At 41.8% G+C, this 23,673-nt stretch overlaps 1 protein-coding gene across 4 annotated transcripts in view; it reads right to left on the bottom strand.

Annotated features, from left to right (window-relative positions):
- Cpa6 (carboxypeptidase A6) overlaps positions 1-23,673 on the bottom strand; it is a 286,143-nt gene that overhangs the window by 12,506 nt on the left and 249,964 nt on the right. For all 4 annotated transcript variants that reach the window (XM_060385867.1, XM_060385866.1, XM_021644441.2 and 1 more), the window contains one exon: positions 6,866-7,068. In XM_060385867.1, coding sequence (XP_060241850.1) covers positions 6,866-7,068 — 203 coding nt within the window. The remainder of the gene's footprint in view (positions 1-6,865; positions 7,069-23,673) is intronic.

The following is a 23,673-nucleotide window of genomic DNA, read 5'->3' as shown; positions in this document are numbered from 1 at the left end:
ATTAGTTAACAGCTATATTTAATAATAATAACAATAATAATAATAATAATACTTTGTGGTGTTATGTAGTACAGTTTGCAACACACTTTGTTGTTTTTTGTTTTAAAGTACTGAGTTGTGTATATAACAGATACTTAATCAACATTTCTCATAGAAATGTTGAAGCATGAGCCTGTAAGGATATTCAGACAATCATATTGAGCCATGAGTATAGATTTTAGTAGGTATATATATACACATCTGGATCAATTAAGAAACCAACAAAGAAGGCTGACTCCCTTTATGCCATGTGGTTATTCCCACTGGGACTAAGAATGTCGATTTAATGATGCCTCCTGACTTCCGAGGGTACACAGCCTCTCACAAAGCGAAGTCAAGCTGCTGATAAGACACAGAAAGTCCAAGGTGGAATTGTTCCTGTTGATGCAAAGGTCAGGGAAAAACACCAACAACATCATCACACACACACACACACACACACACACACACACACACACTCCTCAACATGGTCCAAATCCTAAATGTTGGCTATTCTAATAGAAATATACTGTTCTTAAAACCTTCTCAGGTGGTATCAAAGGACCAGTTTTAGCAAGGGCTTACACAGGTGTTGGATGACAAACGAGGGGAAAAGAAGTAGCTGAAACGAGCACAGGACTCTCCCATTTCAATTTGCCTGTGAATAATTTACTACTCCATCTGAAGCACCCTGGGGAACATGATAGCGTGTGGAGGGCTGAGCATCGCATCCTTGCTGAGCTCCTGAACGCACCCAGCATTGTTTGCAGCATGGGCCACCCTTTGTGGCTACTCCAGGGTGGGGCTCCAGGCACTGGCAGGCCATTTCACACTGATCTCACTGATGCTGACATTCTTACAGGAGCCAAAAGGAAAGAAACGTAAACATTGTCATGAGACGTCTACGGAAAAATGTCAGTATTGTGTCCAGTGTCCTTAGCAATATCCGAGGGCAGGCTCCTCTACATTTAGACGATTACTGCATTTTGCTGGTCAGGAGGCTGGTGTTTTCATCACTTTTGATGATTATGAAAAATCCCTCAAGAAGCAAAGCGCCACTTTGCTCATTTAGGCAAGGTGTGTGCACAGTTTTAACTGTTCTTAAATTAAGTTGGCATACAGGGTGGCGGAATTCATTGTGGATTTTTCAAGCATGTGTCGTAATACTTTCTTCTCATCCACCTCTTTCCCCTGCCTTCCCTGTCTCTTTCCTCCCTATAGACCCCTTTTCTATTTTTATGCCACGTGTATTGCATTACCCTGTCTTCCCCCTGCACTCCGTTCTTACGAGCTCTTCTTCCTTCGCATGGTCCTCTTCAAGTTTTATGACAAGTGTACTGACCCATACCCACCCTCACCCCATGCCCCCCTGAGAGATTTTTAGATCAAGGTTATTTATATAAGAGAAAACGGGAGGTATTTGTCTTTCTGAGTTGGTTTATTTTGTACCATAATGATTTATCCATTTTTTCCATGCAAATGTCATGATTTTTTTCTTTATAGATGAATAAATTTCCATTATGTATGGACCACGTTTTTTCTTCATTCATCTGTTGGTGGGCGTCTAGGCTGGTTCCATCTACTGGCTATTGTGAACAGAGCATCAATGAACACAGATGTTGACTTATGGCCAACAATAGTATAGCTGGCTATTGTGGTCGTCCTATTTTTAGTTTTGGGGGAACCTCCACATGGGCTTCCACAGCATCTTATGACAGTTTTTGGCTCCACCATCAGAGCACAAGGGTTAGTCTTTGCCATATCATTACCAGCATTTATTGTTGGTTTTCTTGATAACAGTCATTCTGACTGGATGACTTAGACTCTCAAGGCAATTTTAATTTGCATTTGCCTCATGTTGAATACTTTTTTCATATATTTATTGGTCACTTGTATTTTTTGAGACATACTCGATTCATTCACCCACTTATTTATGGGAATGTTTGTTTTAGAAGTGTTTGGGTTTTGTAGGTCTATGAGTAAACTAGACAGCAGTTCCAAACTGGTACTTAGTTTGCAAAGACTTTTCCCTGTTTTGTAGGCTCCTTCACTCTGCTGTTTCCTTTGCTGTGTAGAATTCTAATTTCATGTAACCCCCTTACCAGTTTAGGGAATTACTTCTTATGCTATTGGAGTCCCCACCCCCCAACCCCTTGTCTTTATCTTATGCCTATGTTTTCCTCAAAACTTTCCATTTTGGCCTTTGATCCATTTTTATTTTATTTTTGGGCAAGGTGAAAGGGTTTAATAATTTCATTCTTCTACCCATGGTTATTCCAATTGCCTTCCATGGTTTGCTGAGGAGGCTGTATTCATGCCAGTGAATGTTTTTTTGTAACCTTTTAAAACAAGTATGTTGCTTGTGTGACTTGTGTGATGTCTTAGTTAGGATTTCTATTGCAGTTAAGAGACACCACAGCAACTCTTATAAAGGAGAACATTTAATTGGGGCTGGTTTACGGATTCAGAGCTTTAGTCTATTATGGTCATGGCAGGAAGCATGGCAGCATGCGGGGAGACGTGGTGATGGAGGAGCTTCAAGCAGAGAGTTCTACATCCCGAACCGTAGGTAGCAGGAAGAAAGAGTGAACCACTGGGCCTGGCTTGAGTTTCTGAAACCTCAAAGCCATACATTCCGTACTCCCTCCAGTGACACATTTCCTCCAACAAGACCACACCTACTTCAACAAGGGCACAGCTCCCAGCAGTGGCCTTCTCTATGGGCCTATGGGGGCTGTTTACAGTCAAACCACCACGTGTGGATTTTTGTCTTTTTATTTTTTGGTGTGCCCTCTATTTCACTCTGTTGGTCTACATGTCTATTTTTACGCTAGTACCATGCTGTTTTTGCTAACTGTGCCTCTCTGTAATATAACTTGAGATGAGGTGTTAACGGTGCCCCTAGCATTACTTTTTCTGTTTTGGGTATTTTGGTTCTTTGCTCTTAGATATGAATTTTAAGATTTTCCTTTTCTTTTTCTGTTTTTCTGGATGCTGCGTTTAGACTTTTAAAAACATTTTAAATAAATAAAATTATTTTATTTTTTTGCTTTATGTGTATGCGTGTTTCTGCACGTATGTCATCGCATCACATGGATGCATGGCGCCTGTGGAGGCCAGAAGAGGGTACCAGAAACCCCTGGAACTGGAGTTATAGGTGGTTGTAAGCTACCATATGGGTAGTAGGAGTTGAACCAGGTTCTCTAGAGGAACAGCCAGGGCTCCTAACTGCTGAGCCATCTCTCCAGCCCCCATGTTACTGAAATTTTGATGAGGATTGTATTAGCTCTGTACATCACTTTTACTAATACAAGGCATTTTCATAACTTTAATTCTATCCCTCCATGAGCATGAGAAGTATTTCATCTCCTTATGTCTTCTTCAATACAGAAGAAACAAAGTTAAATAAAAGGGAAAAGAAGAACAGTGGGAAATATTGTGGAGAGAAAAAAAGCAAGAAATTTAAAAAAACAAACAAAAGATTTCTCAAGAAAGGAGTTCAAAATGTACAAATGGATCCATTTACGAAGTGGGGCTTAAAGAAGGAAAGCTTTTATTTTAAAATAAGAGTGAGTGTGATAAAGGAAAATTGTTACTTAAAAGTAGAGTAAAAAGAACAAAGGGGAAGGGCAAACACAGGCAAGAGAAGAGAACAGCATGAAATGATTACTCTATGTATATATATATATATGTATATATATATGCAAGAAAAGGTGCTTGTATGAAGAGAAATAAAACATAAAAAGAAAAAAATTAAATGTGTCACAGTAAAAGTACTGCTAAAAGTGTATGCTTAGAAAAGAGGCAAAAGGTGGTAAAAACGAAGCCCTTGCAGATTGCTGTCTGCACTTAAGATTGTATGCTGTGTGCTGAGCAGACTTTCTCTCCCTTCTGGGATTCCCTTACCACATTACCCACTGGGGAACCTAATGTTCTTGCATGCAGAACTTTCTCCCTGGGAGGGACAAGGGGGAGGAAGCAGTCACAGCAGGGAGCTATGCAGAAATTGTCTGAGTGTCTGCTCCACAGCTGCCTCCCAGGGTTTTCTGTCACCTGGGGACCGTGGAGAGTTAAATTGGATCTCCCTGATTTTGGATTGTTCCCTGCTCTCAGGCCCTCAGCAGGATAGCTCAGTTTTAGAATGGGGCCCAGTCAGTACCCTCTGAATCACACAGAATCACGAGACAGAATTCCCTTCTGCTGTACACATTTCCACCAAGGCATCACTGTATCGTCAAAGCCTACAGCTGGATTTGAGGCTTGTGAGGGCTGTGGGCTTTGTCTGGCGGGAATCCCCAGTCTCTTCACCAGCATTGCCTGGCTGTCCTTTGAGATGGACATCACCTACATCACCTCCCTACTATATCCCCTGCTCCCAATGGAACCATGTTTTCCTTGGTCTTTTTCTTTTTCTTGTGTCACCATCCTTCTCTCTGCACTTACCCAGGATACTGTCATGACCTGTGAGAACTGTAATCTCTTTAGAATGGAGTCTACTTTTCTTACATTGACTCTTGTCTTTGACTAGGTCAAATGGAGGCAGCTTCTGGGCCGCCATTTTACCTGGAAGTCTCTCTGAGTTAATTGTTCTTCTGGTGTTTTGGTGCACAAACTGTGCTGATTAGGTGTGGATTAGGTGTGTTCTGTTCACTGAGAGTGGCCATTTCGTCTTTTCCCCCTTAAGAATTGTTCTCAGGGCTGTACATTTAGTCATAAGGAATTACTCCATTCCCCAGTTGTCTCCTCTTTTCAGTTGACCAGAAGGACTTTTGGTGGGCCCTCAGCTAAGCAAGAAGCACATTTTCATGAAAGTATTTCCATATTTGAAGTAGTTTAATGAATGGCTTTAAAAGGTTGGTAGAAACTCTTACATATTGGTGGAATATTTTAAAATTTTTTAATGGGATGTGATGACTTCTGATTAATATTCTGGGATTGCTGGGTTTCTAAAAAAACTTTCATTTTAGTTTTAGTGATCTAGTTTATGCTGAACCTATTCCAGATTTCTCTCTCCCTATCCCTCCCCCATCCCATATATTTTTGTATTATGTGTATGTGTGAAGTATGTTAGTGCATGTGCACCCCCCTTCTGTGGGTGTATTTGAAGCCAGAGTAGGTGCTGGAGTCCTCCTCTACTACTCTGCTACAGTTCTTTGAAGCAGGGTCTCTCCCCAGCTGGGAACTCGGTTGTTTTTTGGATAGGTCGGTAGCCAGCATGCCCAGCAATTCTCTTATTTCTGTCCCCCAAAGTGCTGAGGTTACAGATGTATCTAAGGCCACACGTGGCTTGTCACACGTGCACAGGGGTCTGAACTCAGGTCCAGGAAACACACTTCACCCCTAACCATCATCTTGACAGTCTCCACGTGGGAGTGGGGTGTAGTTCTGTGCATTTCAGCGTGTTTAACAGCAACCTTGCATCCCTCATCCCTACTGCAGCCGTCTAAGAGAGGGAGCTGAATTATGAATAGGCAATGATCCGGCTGATTGTGCCATGTTAAGGGAAACAAATACCGCCAGATAATGGGCTCGGAAGTCGTCTGGTTGGTGAGCACGTGGTGGGGCTAGGAGGAGACATAGCAGCTCCGGCCCCTACTGAGCCTTGTGTTATGCATACTTTCCCTTTGGCTATTCCCAGAGTGTGTGTTTGACATGTCGATAACAGTAGGTAAAGCATTTCTCTGGGATCTGGGTCGTTCCAGTAAATTATGGAAACTGGGATGTGGGGGTGGGGGGAGAGAAGTGCGAACCTTGGACTACCGTTACACACAAGCGTGGCATTCTCCCGCTTGAAGTTGGTATCTGGAGTGGGCGCCATCTCGTGGGACTGCATCCCTAACCTGTGGAATCTGATCGATCCTCGGAGAAGTTACTGCCGGAGCTCAGTAACTTCTTACTGAATTGGCCACTTGGTTGGTGTTGGAGAAGTGAAAGGCATCTCCCATTTAGAATCAGGAAATGAAGGAGAAAGAACCACCAGAAACCTTAAGTTTATAGCTCAGTAAACGATCACAAATGGAACACATGCTGTGACCTTTTGGGCCAAGGAAGAGAGTACCAGCAACGATCCAGAGCTCCCCATGTTCTCCCCGGATCACTCCCCTTCTTTTCCCCAAAGGTAACTGCTATTTTATCTTCTAACACTATTTATTAGTTTTCCTGTGTTTTGAACTTTATAGGCCTTCTGATGCTATAGGCTCCGAAATGGCTCCCTTCATGGTGAATTATGCCCTGTAGGGAGTAGCTTGTTGCATCTGTGAGATAAGGAGAAAAAAACCCTGTCTTTTTTGACTTCGTGCAGTCTAGACCCGAAATTCTGTTTGTCCTTAGCACTAATGCGTCAGCCATGCACCCAGAGACTTAGAGGCATTACGCAAACAGCACTTATAAATTAAACCTTGCTTTTAATTAATGAGTCAGACTATAATTTATTCATGATTATTGACCCAATAAAGTTAATTACAGCCCCGCATATGCGACCAAAGCTGTAATATTAATCAAATCCGTTCTGACCTTTTCTGTGTAACCCATGGTAAGTATGTAAAATCTGTTTGAAATGATTGCATTTGGGAAGCAGGATAGCAGTTGAAAGGAATAATCCTGGAGCTAGACTTGGGGCCACGCCTAGGCTACAACCCTGAGAATTGTTAGCCTAGCTGCTTAATCTTCCTGAGCCTCGGTTTTCTCGTCTGTAAAATGGAACCAAGAAAATTTATAAAGACTAGATAAGTTAAATAACATAAAATACTTCAATAAACATGTCTGCTACTGTCTCTAGTACTCAGAATCACAGCCTTAGGAAGAAAAGCATGAGGCCTGATACCCACATAGAAGAACACGTACTTACCACGCAGCTAAAATTGGGGATTGTTGCGTGTTTGTAAGAATAGGGATACAGCAACATCTGAGCGTAGGCGTGAAAGGACAGGTAGGCCCTAATGCGCTTCCTGTGTTTCCGAAGGAAGTCAGCCACAGCCTTCACTTCCGGCTCCGATTCTGGGAAAGGACCACAGTATGTGTCATCGCAAGGGTGTGCGGAGGCCCCTTCCTCTGCAAGTCAGAAGAGAAAACGGGGTCATTGTTCAGGCGGGGAAGAAGGCAGAAACACCAACAGGCGTTGTTAAAAAAAAAAAAAAACAAAACTGGCGACGTAATTGAGTAATAATACAATTTCTCATTTGCAGAAATCAATAAGGAAAACTCTGGGCTGACTCAAGCCTTTGCACTGCGGGGGGCCCGAACGGGGGGGCCAGACGCTGGTCGTTTAAAGCTCCGAGGAGCACTCTGAATGAACATCTCGTCACTGCTGTTTCTCCTGGAGAAACAGCTCTGCGCAACCCCCCTAGGATTCTCATTTATATGCCCCGCAACAGCTGTACTGTCTTTTCATAATACTGAACACACATGTAATTAATGTTCAATATTTACCCACTTAACATTCAGCCAGCGTGCACACTGCTCTGGAAGCCCGAGAGACAGTGAAAGCAACGCAGAAAAAACTCTGTGCTCTGTTGGGACCCATGTCCTGCCTGGGTGCTTTGTTGGGCTCTTCCCTCTTGCCGGATACCGAGCGGCTAGGACAGTTGTATGAGAAGTGTTTATTGAAGAACTCGGCGTCAAATCAAAAGAAACGGGCAGGCATTTGGAAAAGTGTCTGATAATACACAGATATTGATAGATTAAGAACATAAATACAGGACGCAACACATGCCTACCCAAAATCTATTATAGTGTTAGATGATAGATGTCCACACTGGTTTATAAAAACCCAGGGTACGTCTCATCTTGCAGATCCACTCGTGTGAAGAAAAACCTTTTAAACTAAATTTTAATTAATTAATTATTTGTTTGTTTATTATTCTTTTGAGACAGGGTCTCATGTGACCCAGGCTGCCAGTAGTTCCTAAGTTTCCTCCCTCAGCCGTCCTTGGCGCCAGGATTACAGGTGTGAGACACACCATACTTGGCTCAAATTTTAATTTTTTAACATTTTTTTTCAAAAACTATTTTGTACAAGGTAGACTTATCAAGAAGTTCATGGCGGGGATGGCAAAGCTAAGGAACACTGTCATGACCACAAAGCATGGCTGTTCTCAGAGATTTGGGCTATAGTCATATTTTTTGAGTTTATTTTACATCGGTGTCCATTGTCATTCCCCTACTTCTGGAAAACCATACCAGCCTCTTCAATCACTTAACTCATGCCTGAAATGCACACGGTTGAACCTATCAGTGAGTTGGTTTGAAGCATTTACAGAAGGTAACAGAATGGGATAAAAGGCTAGAAAAATGAATCAGAAATAAAAGAATATGAGAAGTAGAATAAATATCAATGTGATCAATAGGGGACCCAGAAGGACAGAAAAATAAACACTTGAATAACCAGTAACTAAAATTTCTCCACAATGAAGGGAAAATCAAATAGGTATTATTCACCAGACAGAAAACATAAGGGGGAAAATATCAACACTTGGACACGGTAAGGTCTAAAGAAAGAAAGTCATTCCAGAGAAAGAGATGGGCTCTTCAGAAAGAACAAGAGTCAAATTAACATTTGGCTTTTTAAATACTTACTTTCTTTTTTTTTCCTGTGTAAGAGTGTCTGTCTGCGTGCGTGTGTACCAAGTACCAGAGGAAGCCACAAAGGTTTTGTTAGAGCCGCTGGAACTGAACTTAAAGATCGCTGTAAGCTACTGTGTGGGCGCTGAGAACTCAACCTGGTTTTCCTCACTTCGGCAGCCAAGCGCTCTTAACCATTGGCCATCTCTCCAGCCTTGACATCTGAGTTCTTAACAGTAGCATCAGAGCTCTTGTATCCAATTACATCTATTTTTTTCCTTGATCCTCCTGCCCCCTCCCCAAGGGCTGTACCACCTCATTTGGCTTCAAAATTTTGTTTTTGTGTTGACAAGGAAATTTGAATCTTGACTCTTTTTTTTTTTTTTTAATCTGACTATACACTGATACACTCTGAAAAATTCCTGGAGAAAATGTTTTAACAAAAATGATACGATAAAAATTACCTTTTTAAAAGTGTACAATTCAGTTGTTTTAAAGATAATTATAGAGCCACATAGCCATCACTAATTCTAGAACATTTCACATTATTCCAAAAGTGTTACTTCATTAATGTGTATAGCTAATGTATATTAGTCAAAAATTTATAAATTCAACAATAAGAAAATTTTCTAAAACATTTCAGGGAAAGCAGACTGGTGGTAGATGGAGCGTGACAATCAGAGGGAGTAAAAGCATGCTGAAATCTTGTATCATTTTTTTTCAGTTTTTCTATTAGCATGTATTATACACAATAGTAGATTTTATTATGACATGCTGATCCCATTTGTCTTCCCAGCTCCAACTTAGTTTCCCTCTATGTCTTTCTTTCTTTTGTGTGTGTGAACCAATAAGTTTAATTAAAGTTTCATGGAGGAGCACAGACGACTTATGAACCACTGAACAAAATGCCTCTGCCTCCCTCAGCAACCATGAACTGCCAATACCAGCTCATCCCTGACCCCACTCCCGGCAACAGTTAGGAACGTAAGTTGGTAATTAACAGGAGTCACTGTTCAAGGAGAAAACAGTGGAGAACAGGGCAGGAATAAGATAGCAGAAAGGCAGGATTGATTACAAAGATGTTTTTTTTCTATAGAAAAATAAAACCCGGCAATACCATGTCTATACAATCCAGCTGTAGCAGAAACAGCAGCTGTCTATGTCAGGTACTGCAGTGTAGGCTGCAAAGCTTGGAGTTGCTGCTTTAGAGCAAGGGAAACGATACTGTTGCGGTTTTTGAGATTAGCAGTGTAAAACCAGAAGCTCTAGGAAAGTGGCCTTCCTTTTCACTTCCAGCTTCTCCTGGCTCCTGCCTTTCAATATTTAAATATTGGTTGCTTCAGTTTCTGTCTCTTCCTTCATGTTTGAATATAAAATATCTCCCACAGGCGCATGTGTTGACTGTTTGCTTCCTAGTTGGTGGCACTGTTTTGGGAGGTTTTGAAATTTTAGGAGGAAATAGATCCTTGGGCTACGTTGTCCCTAGCCCCTGCCCCTCTCCTCCTTGTCTGCTATGAATATGCTCCTTAACACATACTGTCTGGCATGATGTTTTGCCTAAAGTGCACAGGGCCACATGACCATGAATTTGAACCCTGTGAAATCCAGAACCAACATAAATCCTCCTACCTGACATTGTTCACAGCACTGGGCTAAGGCATTTTGTTACAGCACCGAGACAGTCTTTCTGTGTGATTCTCTGTGTCATATCTTCTCAGTAGGTTTAGAGCTCACTCTACTATACAATACCTCACCTCACCAAGTTATTTCTGCAAATACCCTGATTCCAAACACATGTCTACAGAGATATTCCAGGTTCTCGTGAATTTTAGGAGTGTTCTGAGGGTCACAGTGCTCGCTGCGAAATATCACAGCAGGAAGAGTGGCTGGCAGTGAAGCTGGAGAGGAGTGAAAGAGAGAAGAGAGGGAGATGGAGGGAAGGAGGGAGGGGGTGGGAGAGGGATCACACACACACACATACACTCATGCACGCACACGTACACACACACACACAGACACACACACACACAGAAGCCAGCTAGAGACAAAACACCTTCAAAGATCTGTCTCCAGTGACTTCCTCCAGATGGATACCATGTTCTAAAATTCCCGTAACTTCTCCCAAACTAGGTCTTCTGTAAAACACTGCCCTAGAGACATTCTTCGTGTCTACTGTTCAAGCAGAGGAGACTAGAAGAAACTAGAACAAAACCAACTTTAAAAGTACAGCAGTGTAAGGATGGCGTGATGGCGCGCGCCTGTAATCCCAGCGCTCAGAGAGGCAGAGGCAGGTGGATCTCTGCGAGCTTGAGGCCAGCCTGGTCTACAGAGGGAGACGAGGACAGAGAGAGCTCCATGGGAAAGCTACACAGAAAAACCTGTCTTGAAAAAAAGAAAAAAAAAAAAGAAAAAAACCTAAAAACAAAAGCAATAGTGTAATTTGATTTTCATTATTGTTTCTTATGAGACTACTTCATGGAAGATTAGATATTATGAATATTATCAAGCAGTCCCTTACTATATTATGAAGAAAATCTTAATTATCTACAATCAATCATATCAGACAGTGTTTATGAGTGTGATGACAGTATTATAAAGAGGCCACTTCTTCCCTATTTACCCTTTCCGTCCTGTAAAATCCCAACAAAATAACCAATAAAATCCAATTGGAAAAAACGTTTACTTTATTACTTTAGGTTTTTAAAATAAAATTTATTGAGAAGTTATTCACACGATGTATCAACCAACGCTGTGGCCAGGGTCTCACTCATGGTAGGTACCTGCTCTCCTGCTGAGCCAGACCCTTACTTTTTTTTTTTTTTTTTTTTGAGGAGGAATCCTGTTAAGTTATTCAGGCATGCCTCGAACCCTGTGAGGGAGGCCTGAATTCTTGACCCACACTCCCGGGTAGTTGGGCTTACAGGGCAGCCTTCTTCTCCAAATGAGTACATTTGTTCTGCCCTATTCGTATGTCTTTGGACACAAGCCTTAGAATAAGGGTTGTGACCTCTCGGTCTGCTTCAGTATACTACCTAGGGGTAGATGGTACCCACTATATTTATGGAATGAAGTTCACCCAAAAGAGCTGTGTTCACATTGCCTTATAAATAATGGAGTGCTCTCACGAAATTAGCTGAAAATCCTTTCAGCTAACAGGACTGAAAACCTGACAAGTAAGTTAATTTTAATTTGTTGGCAAACTAAAATAGAAATATCTTCCTCACTGTTAGCCTAGATTTCACCCACATCTACGTTTATAACTGCTAGAGTTTTAAGATGCAATTTTCATTACTTTCTCAGTTTCAAATAGCACTTTCTGCTTCATCACTGAATAAAGTTATTTTGTTAATGAAGAAATAATTTTGTCTAAGTTCAGAAATTTGAAGGGATTTTTTTTGAATTAAAAAATTATAGAAGAAAACAGTGTTTAAAAAAAAGGAACTGTATCTGGTGAGATGGCTTAGTGGCTGGAGGCATTTACACAGACTTGGTAATCTAACAAACTCTAATTAAAAAAAGTAGTTTTAGAGGCTGGAGAGATGGCTCAGTTGTTAAGAACACTGGCTGCTTTTCTAAAGCACCCAGTTTAATTCCCAGCACCCATGTGGTGGCTTACAACCATCTGTAACTTTAACTCCAGGGGATCTGAGGTCATCTTCTGGCCTCTCAAGGCACCAGGCACACGTGTGGTGCCCAGACATACATGCAGGCAAAACACCCATACACACGAACTAAAATTTACAAGTACATAAAATAGTTTAAAGTTTATTAATGTCATGCATTCGTTCTTTGTTTCCCTTTTTCTTTTCTTAAAGGCTGGGTCTCATTCTCTAGCTCAGGGTGGACTTCAGCCCCCAGCACAAAGCGTCATAACCAGCTTGAGAGTTATTTATATTGACACATAAGTGCACGTATTCACAGAGTGCAGTGTAATGACTGGAGACACATATTGAATGCGCAGTGGTCAAAATAGGGTAATTGCCATTTCTATTTCAAGCATTAATCATTTTTTGTGTTTAGAACCTAGAAGCTCCCATTTTACAATGATTTACAAACTACAAAATGATTTATAAGCTACAATAAACTACTCACTCTACTGTGCTGGAGAAGAATGAAACACTTTTTTTCTTATCTGACATATTTTGGTACTCACTATCCAACTTCACTGCCCTATCCTTTCTAGCTTCTGGTAATCAGGACTTCATTCTTTTCTTTGAGATCAATAGTTTTAGTTTCACATATGAATGACAATGTGCAGTGTTTTTTTTTTATTATTATTGTTCACCTGGCTTACTTTATTAACGTATCATTAAGAAGAACACTACAATTTTGTAAAATATCTAGGAAGACCTCAGTAGGGCAGAGGCCAGGGGCTTATCTCAATGGGCATTAAAATGAGCTGTTAGGTATATTAACGGAAATGACGCTGAGTCAGGAATAGACTTGTAGACTAATGGGGCACAATGTATAGGAATCTGGTACCCTCATGTAAGACAGTATCAGAAATCACTATGGGAATGGTTGCCTGGTCAAGGATGTTGCGAAAACCAGCTCATTACACAGAGCCAACTCTGTTGAGTCCTCACTGCATAGACACACAAAAGTAAAATCTCTGCTTTAATAATGTAAGTATGAAAAAAATCGTGACAATGAAGCAAGAACCAGCCACAAGGGTCCGGTCACTGTTAGAGGGGTGCTTTCTCCAGCTCCCACCCTTTGGGCTTCTGCATAAGCTTACTGAGCGCAGAGATGGTTTTGAGGGTGCTCTTGAGCACCTGTGTTTTGTTGGTGAAGACTGTATGTGCACAGTGACAGGTGGGGCGGGGGCGGCTTTGAGCATGTATCTGATGATCCAGAGAGATGGCTCAGCAAATAAAAGCCATATAGAGTGCCGGTATCATTGAGATGGCAAGTGATGATATTTAGAAAAAAAAAAAATACTGGAAAGAATAGAGGAAAAAAATTTTTTTTCTGAGAAAATAATAGATGGTAGAAAATAGCTTTACCAAATTCCCTTTAAATTACTTTTAAAGGTATATCTTAGTTAGGTTTGAAGCTAGGGATAAGAAGCAAAGACCCTGAGTGAATGTTCAGGAAAGCTCTCACAGAGACATTGTTTCTTGGAAGAGGGAGTCTAGAAGGACAGATTGTGGTAAAGGATTGTTTGAGGTAGTAAAATAAATAAGTCAACGGCTGTACAAAGGCAAGACACAACTAGTCCTAGCATTCAACATTAAATGTGGGTCAGGCAGTATTGATGGATGAGCCCACAGAAGTAGTTGGGGCCCGTTCACAGAACATTTTCCATGCCTGCAAAGGAGCCTGTTGTACCCTACAACTAGGAAAGAACTTCAGAGGTTAAAAAATGCACCGTTCTTTTAAAATGAGGGTAAGATGTAGGAAAGCCAGCTTAAGTGCTATAGCAGTGTCCAGGTGCTTTTCAAAATCGGAAACAAAATATAAAAACATGGATATATTCTTTTTCTTCTAAAAATTATCATTGTTATTTACAATTGATTCACTTTGTATCCCAGCTGCAGCCCCCTCCCTCATCTCCTCCCGGTTCCTCCCTCCCTCCTTCCCTCCCTCTTCTTCCTCTATTCCTCTTCCCTAGTCCACTATAGGGAAGGGCCTCCTCCTGTACTGTCTCACCCTAGCCTATCAGGTCCCATCAGGACTGCCTGGATCCTCTTCCTCTGTGGGCTGGCTAGGTTGTTCTACCAGGGAGAAGCGATCAGGGAGTCTTTGATGTTTTTCCTAACCAGAATTTTACAATCTGTAGTCTCAATAGTAAAAACCCCTTTCCCTAAGACTAGCCATTGGAGACTTCATTCAATAAACAGGCAGAAAATGTTTATTTAGTAGAAAGAAAGAACGTGAAATTGTATGAATAAAGTGGTTGAAATATCTAGGGAGAATGTTCTAAAAAAATGACAGCAACTTGCTTGGCTGATAAAATGCTAATGGCTTAGCCACGTTTCATTTCTATAATATATCAGCTGTATACATTTAGAAATATTAGAAAAACGGGGCTGGAGAGAGGGCTAGGTAGCTAAGAGTGTTTGCTGATTTTACAGAGGAATCGGGGTCTGTACCTAGCACCCAATTAGCGTGGCTCACAACTCCAGCCCCAAGGGATCTGCTGCCCTCTTCTGGTCTCTGCGGCTAACACTCTCTCTCCCTCAACTTCTCTTTCACACCGTTCATTGTAAACTGTTCGTTTCATCAGTGCATTCACTGACTGGGTTGTTGGAATTCTTTAGTTGTTCAAGTTCTTCGTATGGTCTAGATACTAATCCTCTATCAGACATTTGGTTCAAAACGTTATCCATTCCTGCAGGCTCTTTGTTCGATTTGTGTTTCTCTGTGCAGAGGCCTTTTAATTTCAAGAGGTCCTATTTGTCAGCTGCTGGCATTATTTCCTGAGTAAGGTCCTATTCAGAAAGTCCTTGTCTATGTCTAGATCTTTAGGTATTTTTCCTATTTCATCCATAGGGAATTGGCTATTATACAGCGATTAGGGTCAAGTTTCATTCTGTAGTTGTCTTAGCTCCGTTGTTGAAGATACTAGCTTTTCTCCAATAAGTACTTTTGGTATCTTTGTCCAGTCCATGAGCATAGAAGGCTTCTCTACCTCCCAGTACCTTCTCTGTTACTTCCTTCAACTTAAAACAAGTTTTCATTGAAGAGGTTTTACACCTCCTTGCTTAGGTTTATTGTGAGGCGTTTTATTTTCATGATTGTGAGTAGATCGCGCTTGTCATTTCTTTCTCATCGTCCTTGTTCTGCTCGTTACTAATACCTAGCTACTGATTTCTGTATGTTAATTTTGCATCCTGCCTCTTTGCCGGAGGTAACAGTAGGAGTTTTCTGATAGAGTCTTTAGAGTCTCTTAGGTATAGAATCATATCATCTGCAAGTGAGGATACCATGACTTCTTTCTTTTTTATTTATATTACTTTCATTTGCGTCTCTTGTCTTCTGCTCCAGCCAAGACTTCTGGCACAGGGCTTATCTTTTTCTATTAAATTTTTTTTTTAAAAATTACGTGCATGTGTGTGTGTTTGTGTGTGTGCGTGTGAAGGCAGGTCGAAGCCAGAAGAGGTTGGACGACCTGCAGCACCAGCTGTCATAAGCCTCTTGAGTTCTGGGAACTGAACAAGGGTCTTCTGCAAGAGCACTCTTCTCCGCTCTGTCAGCTCTCCAGCCCCGCTTGATCCTTCTTACACATGTAGGAAGGTATTTTGCACAGACTGTCATCCGCACAGCATTTTACCCCGAGCTATAATTTTTCTACTCATTTGTTCTTAGTCACTTTCTTTGTTTTAGAAGTTTAAAATTTTTTATATCATTACTATGCCTCTTCTTCTTCAATGGATTTTGGGTTTCTTGTCTGGGTTAAGGCAGTTTTCTCTTAGTAAAGACTATATGACCTTTCTAAACTTTCTTCTAGAAATTTGCTACTTAAATTCTTCCAACTAAGCTGCAACTTCAGATTTTTTTTTCTGAATGGCTATTCAATTCTGTGAGCATCACTCTCCATGATTGTCCCACTGACTCAAAATACCACCTTGGGCATAGTTTGAGCCTTTTACGTGTGTGAATGTACCCTTGGATTCTCTGTGCGTTACGCAACATTCCCTATATTCTTATTCTAGCAACTGAGTAATCTTAACGTGTATTCAATACCAGGGATCTTTTTTCATAGTTGTGTTGACATTTTTGTGCATTGGCTTTTCCATATAAACTTTATGATTAGTTCACTCAATTCGTGAATAAAACAAAAGCTTTATGAAGGTTCTCATGGGGGCTGCCAAGATGCCTGAGAGGTCAAAGAGTTCTTGCTGCCAAGCCCAATGACTTGACACTGAACCCTGGGCCCCACATGGTAGAATGAGAGAACTGATATGTGCACATTACCCCCTGAGCTCCACAAGTTCACCTGATGATGCGCACACACAGACACAGACAGACAGACAGACACACAGACACACATACACAGACAGACAGACACATACACAGACACACGCGTGCACGCACTACAATGGACTCTCGAACCTTGAGTCTCATTGGAATTGCAGTCAATTTGTATTGATTTGGGGAGGATCTTGTTACACTGAGTCACCCCATGCACAGGCCGCATATGTCACTCCATCTGTTGTTATGCCTCACGTTCATTCGTGTTTCAACGTTTTCCTTTATTAGATCCTTATTGTTTTGTTGTTGTCATTTGTTGTGATGAGATAACTATCTTCTTGAAACAGCGTGGTCCTTTAATGTGCTCAGCAGCACCTCTTGTAATCTATCTGTGTCTTCTCCCTTCCTTTTCTTTATCTCTGCCTCCATCAAATACAATCTGGGGGAATTCTCACCGAGGCCACACCTTTAAATTTCATTTTGAGGCTCATAAAAGTGAAAATATGACCTATTGAGTGTATTTTTATAAGCAATATAGAACACCTCCACTTCATATTTGAAAAAAAAATGAATAAAGCTCTACTGACATTTCCTTAGAAAAATCAAAACCTCTTCTAAATAACTAAATATTCTGAATTACTAAACTAAGGATAAATTACTCCCATTGTTCAAACTACCAAAGGAGAAGATAATTAAAGAATTCTCTTTGTAAGCCACCTCTAAATTTTACAGAGGCCAGACACTAATTGCTTTTCAACACACAAAGGGTGGGAATCAGTGTCTATTTTATCCAAAAGAAAGCAAAGAAAAGCATAATGATTTTTATTAAAGAACAAAGAGCTGGAAGGATACTCTGATTTCCTTCACTGACAAGGTCAGTGCTACTGTTTCCCTTTAAGCAAACAGACACAGGTGAGGCCATAGGGGTCTGGGTACTTCCCTTTGTCCTCCTTGGATGGACAGCCACAGCAAACACTCCTCTTGATGACCTGAAGCTGCTTGCTCCACCCACAGCAGCATCACTGTAGGCAGCATGCACCAGCCTTTTCTGGGTAGGCTTGGGGCTTTGTATACTGTCTCACAGTAGAGTAGTTGGTACAGTACAGACCCATCTGTCACAGGGAGAGACAGGGGGTTGGATACAGCTTTATTCTAGAGGTGGCTGTGTCTGGCTATAGAACACTGCAAATCTGATAGCACTGATATACCATGTGTGTGTGTGTGTGTGTGTGTGTGTGTGTGTGTGTGTGTATAATTCCTCTACTTTAGGGAATACGAACCCTTGGAGACAGGAGCCATGCAAGAGGGACATTTTCATTACCTCTCAGATAATGGTTGAATGAGTGAAGCTGATTGTATACAAACAAAGTATTTGGACCTGTGTATTAATTATTTTTCTGTTGATGTGATGAAACATCGTGACTAAGAGCGACTTAAGGGGGACAGGAATGATGGTGTGTCTCTCTAATAATACTAGCAACTCAGAAGGCTCAGGCAGGAGGTACCTGCAAGTCTGCAGCCAGACTAGTGGGTCACAGGTTAGCCTGTGATCCTGATTGTGGTGCTGGGTCACTGTGACCCTGTGTGAGTGAGGTCCTGTGTGACTGTGGTCCTGTGTGAGTGAGGTCCAATGTGAGTGTGGTCCTGGGTGACTGTGGTCCTGCTTCTTAGAATAAGGAGGAAAGAAGGCTACTTGTGGATAAAAAGAGTTTATTTTAGTTTATGGTTCCAGGGTGAACGTACATAGTGCAGGGAGACATGGCAGTAAATGGCAGAATGGTTGTAGAGCAGGAAGCTGAGAGCTCACATCTTTAAATGCAAGCAGGAAGCAGAGGAAACAGGAAGTGGGGAGAGACACACTTTCAAATCCTGTCCCCAGTGGTATACTCTCTTCAGTAAAGTTCTACCTCTCAAAGGTTCCACAGTCTGTCTGAACTGTGCTACCAACTGGGGGACCAAGTTTTCAAATACCTAAGTCTATGGAGGACACTCTCTTTCAAATCACCACAGTCTATTTTATTAATATTTAGGCTGTTAGGTCGGATGATTTAGTTCCTCTCTGTAGATGGCTGGGGATGTACATGACAGCGGCAATAATGACATCAACAACAATACTCCTTCAAATATGCCTATGGGTTCAGGAAAACATTCTGTCACCTAATATTTCTTGAATGACTTAAAATCTGAAATCCTGAGCACTTCCCATGTTACAGGGACATTAGCAAGTGTTAACATTTTCAGAAAGGAAAGATAGCAAATAAATTCTGCATACAGGTGAGGCGCCCCAAATCATGTTCAATAGCCACCAATTTCCCCTCACTCCCACCAAGCAGAATTATAGTTTCAGTGCTGATCCCTGTTACTGTGAAAACAGGCAATTGCATTTCTTCCTAGGTAGCAAACAAAACAAAACAAAACAAAACAAAACAAACAAAACAAAACAAAACACTGTGCAATTGTATTCTGTATTCCAAGGGCATGGTGGAGAGAGGTGTGCTCCTGAGACAGGGCCATTTTCAGTAGGAAGGCTTCAAGGAGATAGCTCGAGAGGGAAAGCATGCAGTGCCACGGCTGGGGAAAGATTGAGGTGTGAGGCCGGGAGAGGGGATTCTCTTACCTGGCTTTTCATGGACTTGACTCTCGTTTATGTGTTCTCCTTCCTTGTAACAACCATTTACTCAAACTTGTCTTCTAACCTCTCTGCACTTCCCTTTTCATTCTTTTTCTGGGTTTCTTTTCCGCTATTCACCCCTTCAAGATGTTGCTCTTCAGTGAACATGACACCTTCAACCACTGCAGTGTTAACACGTTCATTTATTCCCGTGTTTCCTATATTTCACGTATTCAAGTGTTTCCTGTGCACACGGCATGCACCACATTATCCTGCATCAACAAACTATAAAAGGGTTGCTGCCTTCTAGACTTACAACAAGTAGCATGTGCGTGTGTGTGTGTGTGTGTGTGTGTGTGTGTGTGTGTGTGTCTTGGGGGTATTTAATATGAACTAAGATGATGAGAATTGTATCGTATGGTCAGTAAGTGGCATGGAAAAGGGAAAAGTAGCAGTTCGGGAATGCTGGAATGAAAGTTGCAACGTTCAAGCTGGTGATGAGGGTATTGGCCAACAGTGTTTGAGGCAGAAGGAACATCTAGGGAAACCCTCCCCGTAGGCCTGCGCCTTGTTGGTAGAGCTGGTACCAGGTGGGAGCTTACTGTAGAAATAAATAGATGATGGCAGCCCAGATCATGTGAAGTCCATGGGCAAATCCTGTGGGCAAGAGGAATGAGAAGCCCGTACATGGTCTTGAGTCAATGACGTCATCTGACATTTCAAAAAGGGTTTTTTCTTCCTTTTTTTTTTGTATCTATGGATGGAGTGAGTGGCAGAGCATGTGGAAAGTCAGGGTAGGAGCAGGCTCCTGTAGTAATCCAGAGGAGATGTCGTGGCGACGTGGGCCAGGGTTGTAGCAGTGCAAACAGTTAGAAGTGGCAGGGGATCTAGAGCAATTCTCAAGGCAAGAGAAATTTCACAATGGCTTAGATGCAGAGCATAAGAGGATGAGAAACATTAACGCTTATGGTTTATGGTTTTTAGATCTGAGCAACTGGAAGGATGGTTTCGGGAGGGGCAGATTTTGCAAAGAGAAGATCAACTGTTCAATGATGTATTTTGGAATTTATTTTAACAGACACCTAACATTGCCTCTAGTGGAGATGTCAGGCAGAGGTCTGTGTGTGGGTGGTGTATGTATGTGTTTGTGTGGACATAAATACATGGGTTGCATGGGAAGGCCAGAGGTCAACACTGGGTATCTTCCTCATAGCTCTCTAAGTTTTTTGAGACAGAGCTTCTTACTGAAGCTGCAGCTCACTGACTTGGCGAGGTGGGCTGAACTATGAGTCCCAGGGATCCACCTGTCCCTTGCCCTCAATGTTAGCGCTGTAGGCATGTACCCACTGGGTCTTGTTTATGTGGCTACTAGGGATCCAAACTCAGGCCCTTGACCTTGTGGTGCAGATACTTTACCTACTGTGCTGTTTCTCCAGCCCCTCTTAGAGACTATGGGAGTGCTTTTAAGCTAGACAGTTAGGTTTGGGAATCCTAGGAATATAACAGACGATAATACTCTACAGGGATGGAGGCAGATACAGAAGAGAGAAAAGTCCAAGCCAAACTTTGGGCATTGTAATGTGGAGTGTAGGGGGAAGGCTTGATCTGAAAACAGCCTGCCAGTACCTTCTTGAAACCTCACACTGGATTAGCTGATGCTCCTTTACGTGAGTATAGCTAATCAACCCGACTTTGGAGGAAACCTAAAACCTAAAACCCCACATTAAAGTTGCATCTGTTCACGTCATCTTATTTGATTGGGCCTAACATAGTGTTTGATTAATAATGAGCATATAACAAAATTAAAAATCTCTTTATTTCGTTATTACAACACACGAGCTAAACTGCATAATATTAAGAAGGGTAATGCCTTCACTTAGTGCTGTTTGCTGGGGAAGCACTTTAGATGCTAGAGTATTCCATAACATTTTATGGTTTATTTTATGGATTGGCATCCCGCCAATGTTATTTACTACAGATTAAGTATTGATTCAGCAGCAAAGTAGGATATTACGTTCAAGATTATTTTTGCTGGAGTTTATCTTGAATTTTTGCCTTACTCATCTCTTATACCAACCCTACCCTTTCAAAATAAAATCAGAATTCGGATAGCTGGCTCTCTAATGTGGCAATAAATTAACTCAGGTAGAAATAAGATCACAAAAACAAGCCTAGTATTATTTATAGCTCTCTGAAGACACGATTTAGGTTTTGCTAAAATGTAAAGAAACAGCTCACACATTTTATTGAATGCTAAGTCCCCTTGAGATTTTATGTGGTTCTCCTGGATACACATTATTTGAAGAGCCCTGTCCAGATCTGGCCTCAATTACACAGATTCTGATCTGAAATATTGGCTGCCCCATGGAAGATGAAGATAGCAAAAGCTAAAGCACCAAGACTCAGCATCACAAAAAAGAAAAAAAAAAAAAGGAAGCAAAGGACAACAAAGGGCTTAGGAGACGACAAAACATTTCTGCTGGGTGGCAGGAGCAAGAGCGTCAATGCATTGCTCTTGATGCTTTAGGAACATGAGAACCTAAAGCTATCAGTCTTCCCTTGGTTCGTGGGAACTAATCTTTTGTTTCTGACGTAGACCCAGTTTGCCTTTTTGTCTCCACATCCAGAACAACAGCAGAATAAATTAGCAGATCTCCGCAGTGCAGAGCAAAGAGATTTTAGTCTTGTCAAATGGCACAGTGTGCACCTCTGAACAATTTAACGCTCACACGTCACCCCTTTAGCTTTGGGTATTGAGATGTGAAACCCCACAAGGACCTCATAAATCGAGAAAGAAGTCAAGATGGGTGCAGATGAGGAAATGGGAGGACAAGATGGGGCAGGTTATAACTGTGCAGTGCAGAATGAGGACAAGAGGGCACAGAGGAGGGGGAGGAAGCAGTAGTGGAATTAGGATACATGGGGAAACTGTGGTGGCACAGAAGACACTCCATGGACGGAGCACACACACACATACACACACATACACACGCATACACACGCTATACATATGTGGACGACAAAGTAGGGGAGCGTTGCTCTTTTTATGGCCTTTAGTCCCACTCACTGGACAATAAAGTCAGGTGGAGGCTGGACTTGGGTAGGAGGATGGAAAAGGGAGGGAAACGGCAATGAGCTGAATCAGAAGACGGGGCTCCAGTCACAACCACTACATGGCTCAGCTGACCCATCGCAGACTACACTGCCCTGGCTGCAATACCCTGGTGGACTTGGGAACCAAATCCCGCCTTCTCCCTGTGGTGGCGGGATAAGGACTTGGGACTGTCAGAGGGATGTCTCAGGATAGGTACTTAAAACAATTGGTCTGGTTACTGTTTTGGTTATTCTTCATCATCGGTCTGGCTGGATTTCAAAATCACCATAATTCACTATAATGGAAATATACTTCTAGGTGTCTTTGAGGGGTTTACAGGAAGGTTTAACTGAGGGAAGGTGAGCTCCCCTGATGTGGCTGTCACCATTCCACAGTCTGGACCCACAGAAGGAATGAAGACAAAGATGAACACAGCATCTATCTGCCGCTGCCTCCTGGCTCTGGATTCAATGTGAGCAGTCGCTTCTGGCTATGCCTCCCCCCTCAAGTCACGAGGCAAAAGAAATCTTTCCTTCCTTCAGGTGTGGTTTTTGGTTAGGGCAATAAGAAAATTCACTCATTCGGTTGTCTTGGGGTTTGAAAGTTGTTCTAACATACTTCTATGAAAGGGGAGAGGAAAGCGGGGACAAGAATATCTTGGAATTGAGGGCAGGAATGTGTCCTCATCACTGATTATGCATGCAGAAGGGAAATGAAAAGCTGAGACTGTTGGGAGTGGTTGTTAGTGTATTTTTTCATTTTTTTACTTTGACAGTTCATCAGTAGGCTAATGGGATAGGTTCTGGTTTAGGCAAAAAGAATCTAAAAATTGCATATTTTTGTGGGTATTCTTAAGTTCTGTTTTTGATGATTTTAGGATAAACCCAAATAACTCTGCAAGAGTTCCACCGCCTGATTGATTCTTTCTGAGGGATAGTTCCAAGGATGGTTTGCATCCTAAACCTTAGCTTGCAAGCAAGGTTTAAATTTTTTTGGATCATCTTCCTTCCCACCCAAAGTCTTCTACGTTTCAGATCTGCTGCTCTCTGTGCATGGCATTTTATTACACGACACCTAATAGCATCTTTTGCACTCAACAAGCCGTAGAGCTGTTAGTAGTATGATCTTAATTTCATCCCTACCCTAGTTAGTAATCTCTGAAGCTAAAAATCTCTCCTGAATGCTCTTGATTACAGGCTCCTCTTCAGTCTACATCCCTGAAGTCCTGACTAACATTTACCAAAATGTGTCTCTTACCATGTTAGGCTTAAAGGTTTATGGTGGCACAGTGCAGCTTTCAGAATTAAAGGGCGAGGTTTCCCCTAGACCCATTGCTGTAAGTTAAATAGTGACCTCCCAAAGATTGTCAGGCCCCAATTGGCAGAACCTGTGGCCATGGAAAAGACACTTTGTGGCCATGATAGATTAAGGATTTTATCCCAGGGAAATTATCTGAAAGGATGTGGACTTGCCC

The sequence above is a fragment of the Meriones unguiculatus genome, chromosome 6 (assembly GCF_030254825.1).
Source record: "Meriones unguiculatus strain TT.TT164.6M chromosome 6, Bangor_MerUng_6.1, whole genome shotgun sequence".
Lineage (NCBI taxonomy): Eukaryota > Metazoa > Chordata > Mammalia > Rodentia > Muridae > Meriones > Meriones unguiculatus.
This window is presented reverse-complemented; position numbering and strand designations above follow the sequence as displayed.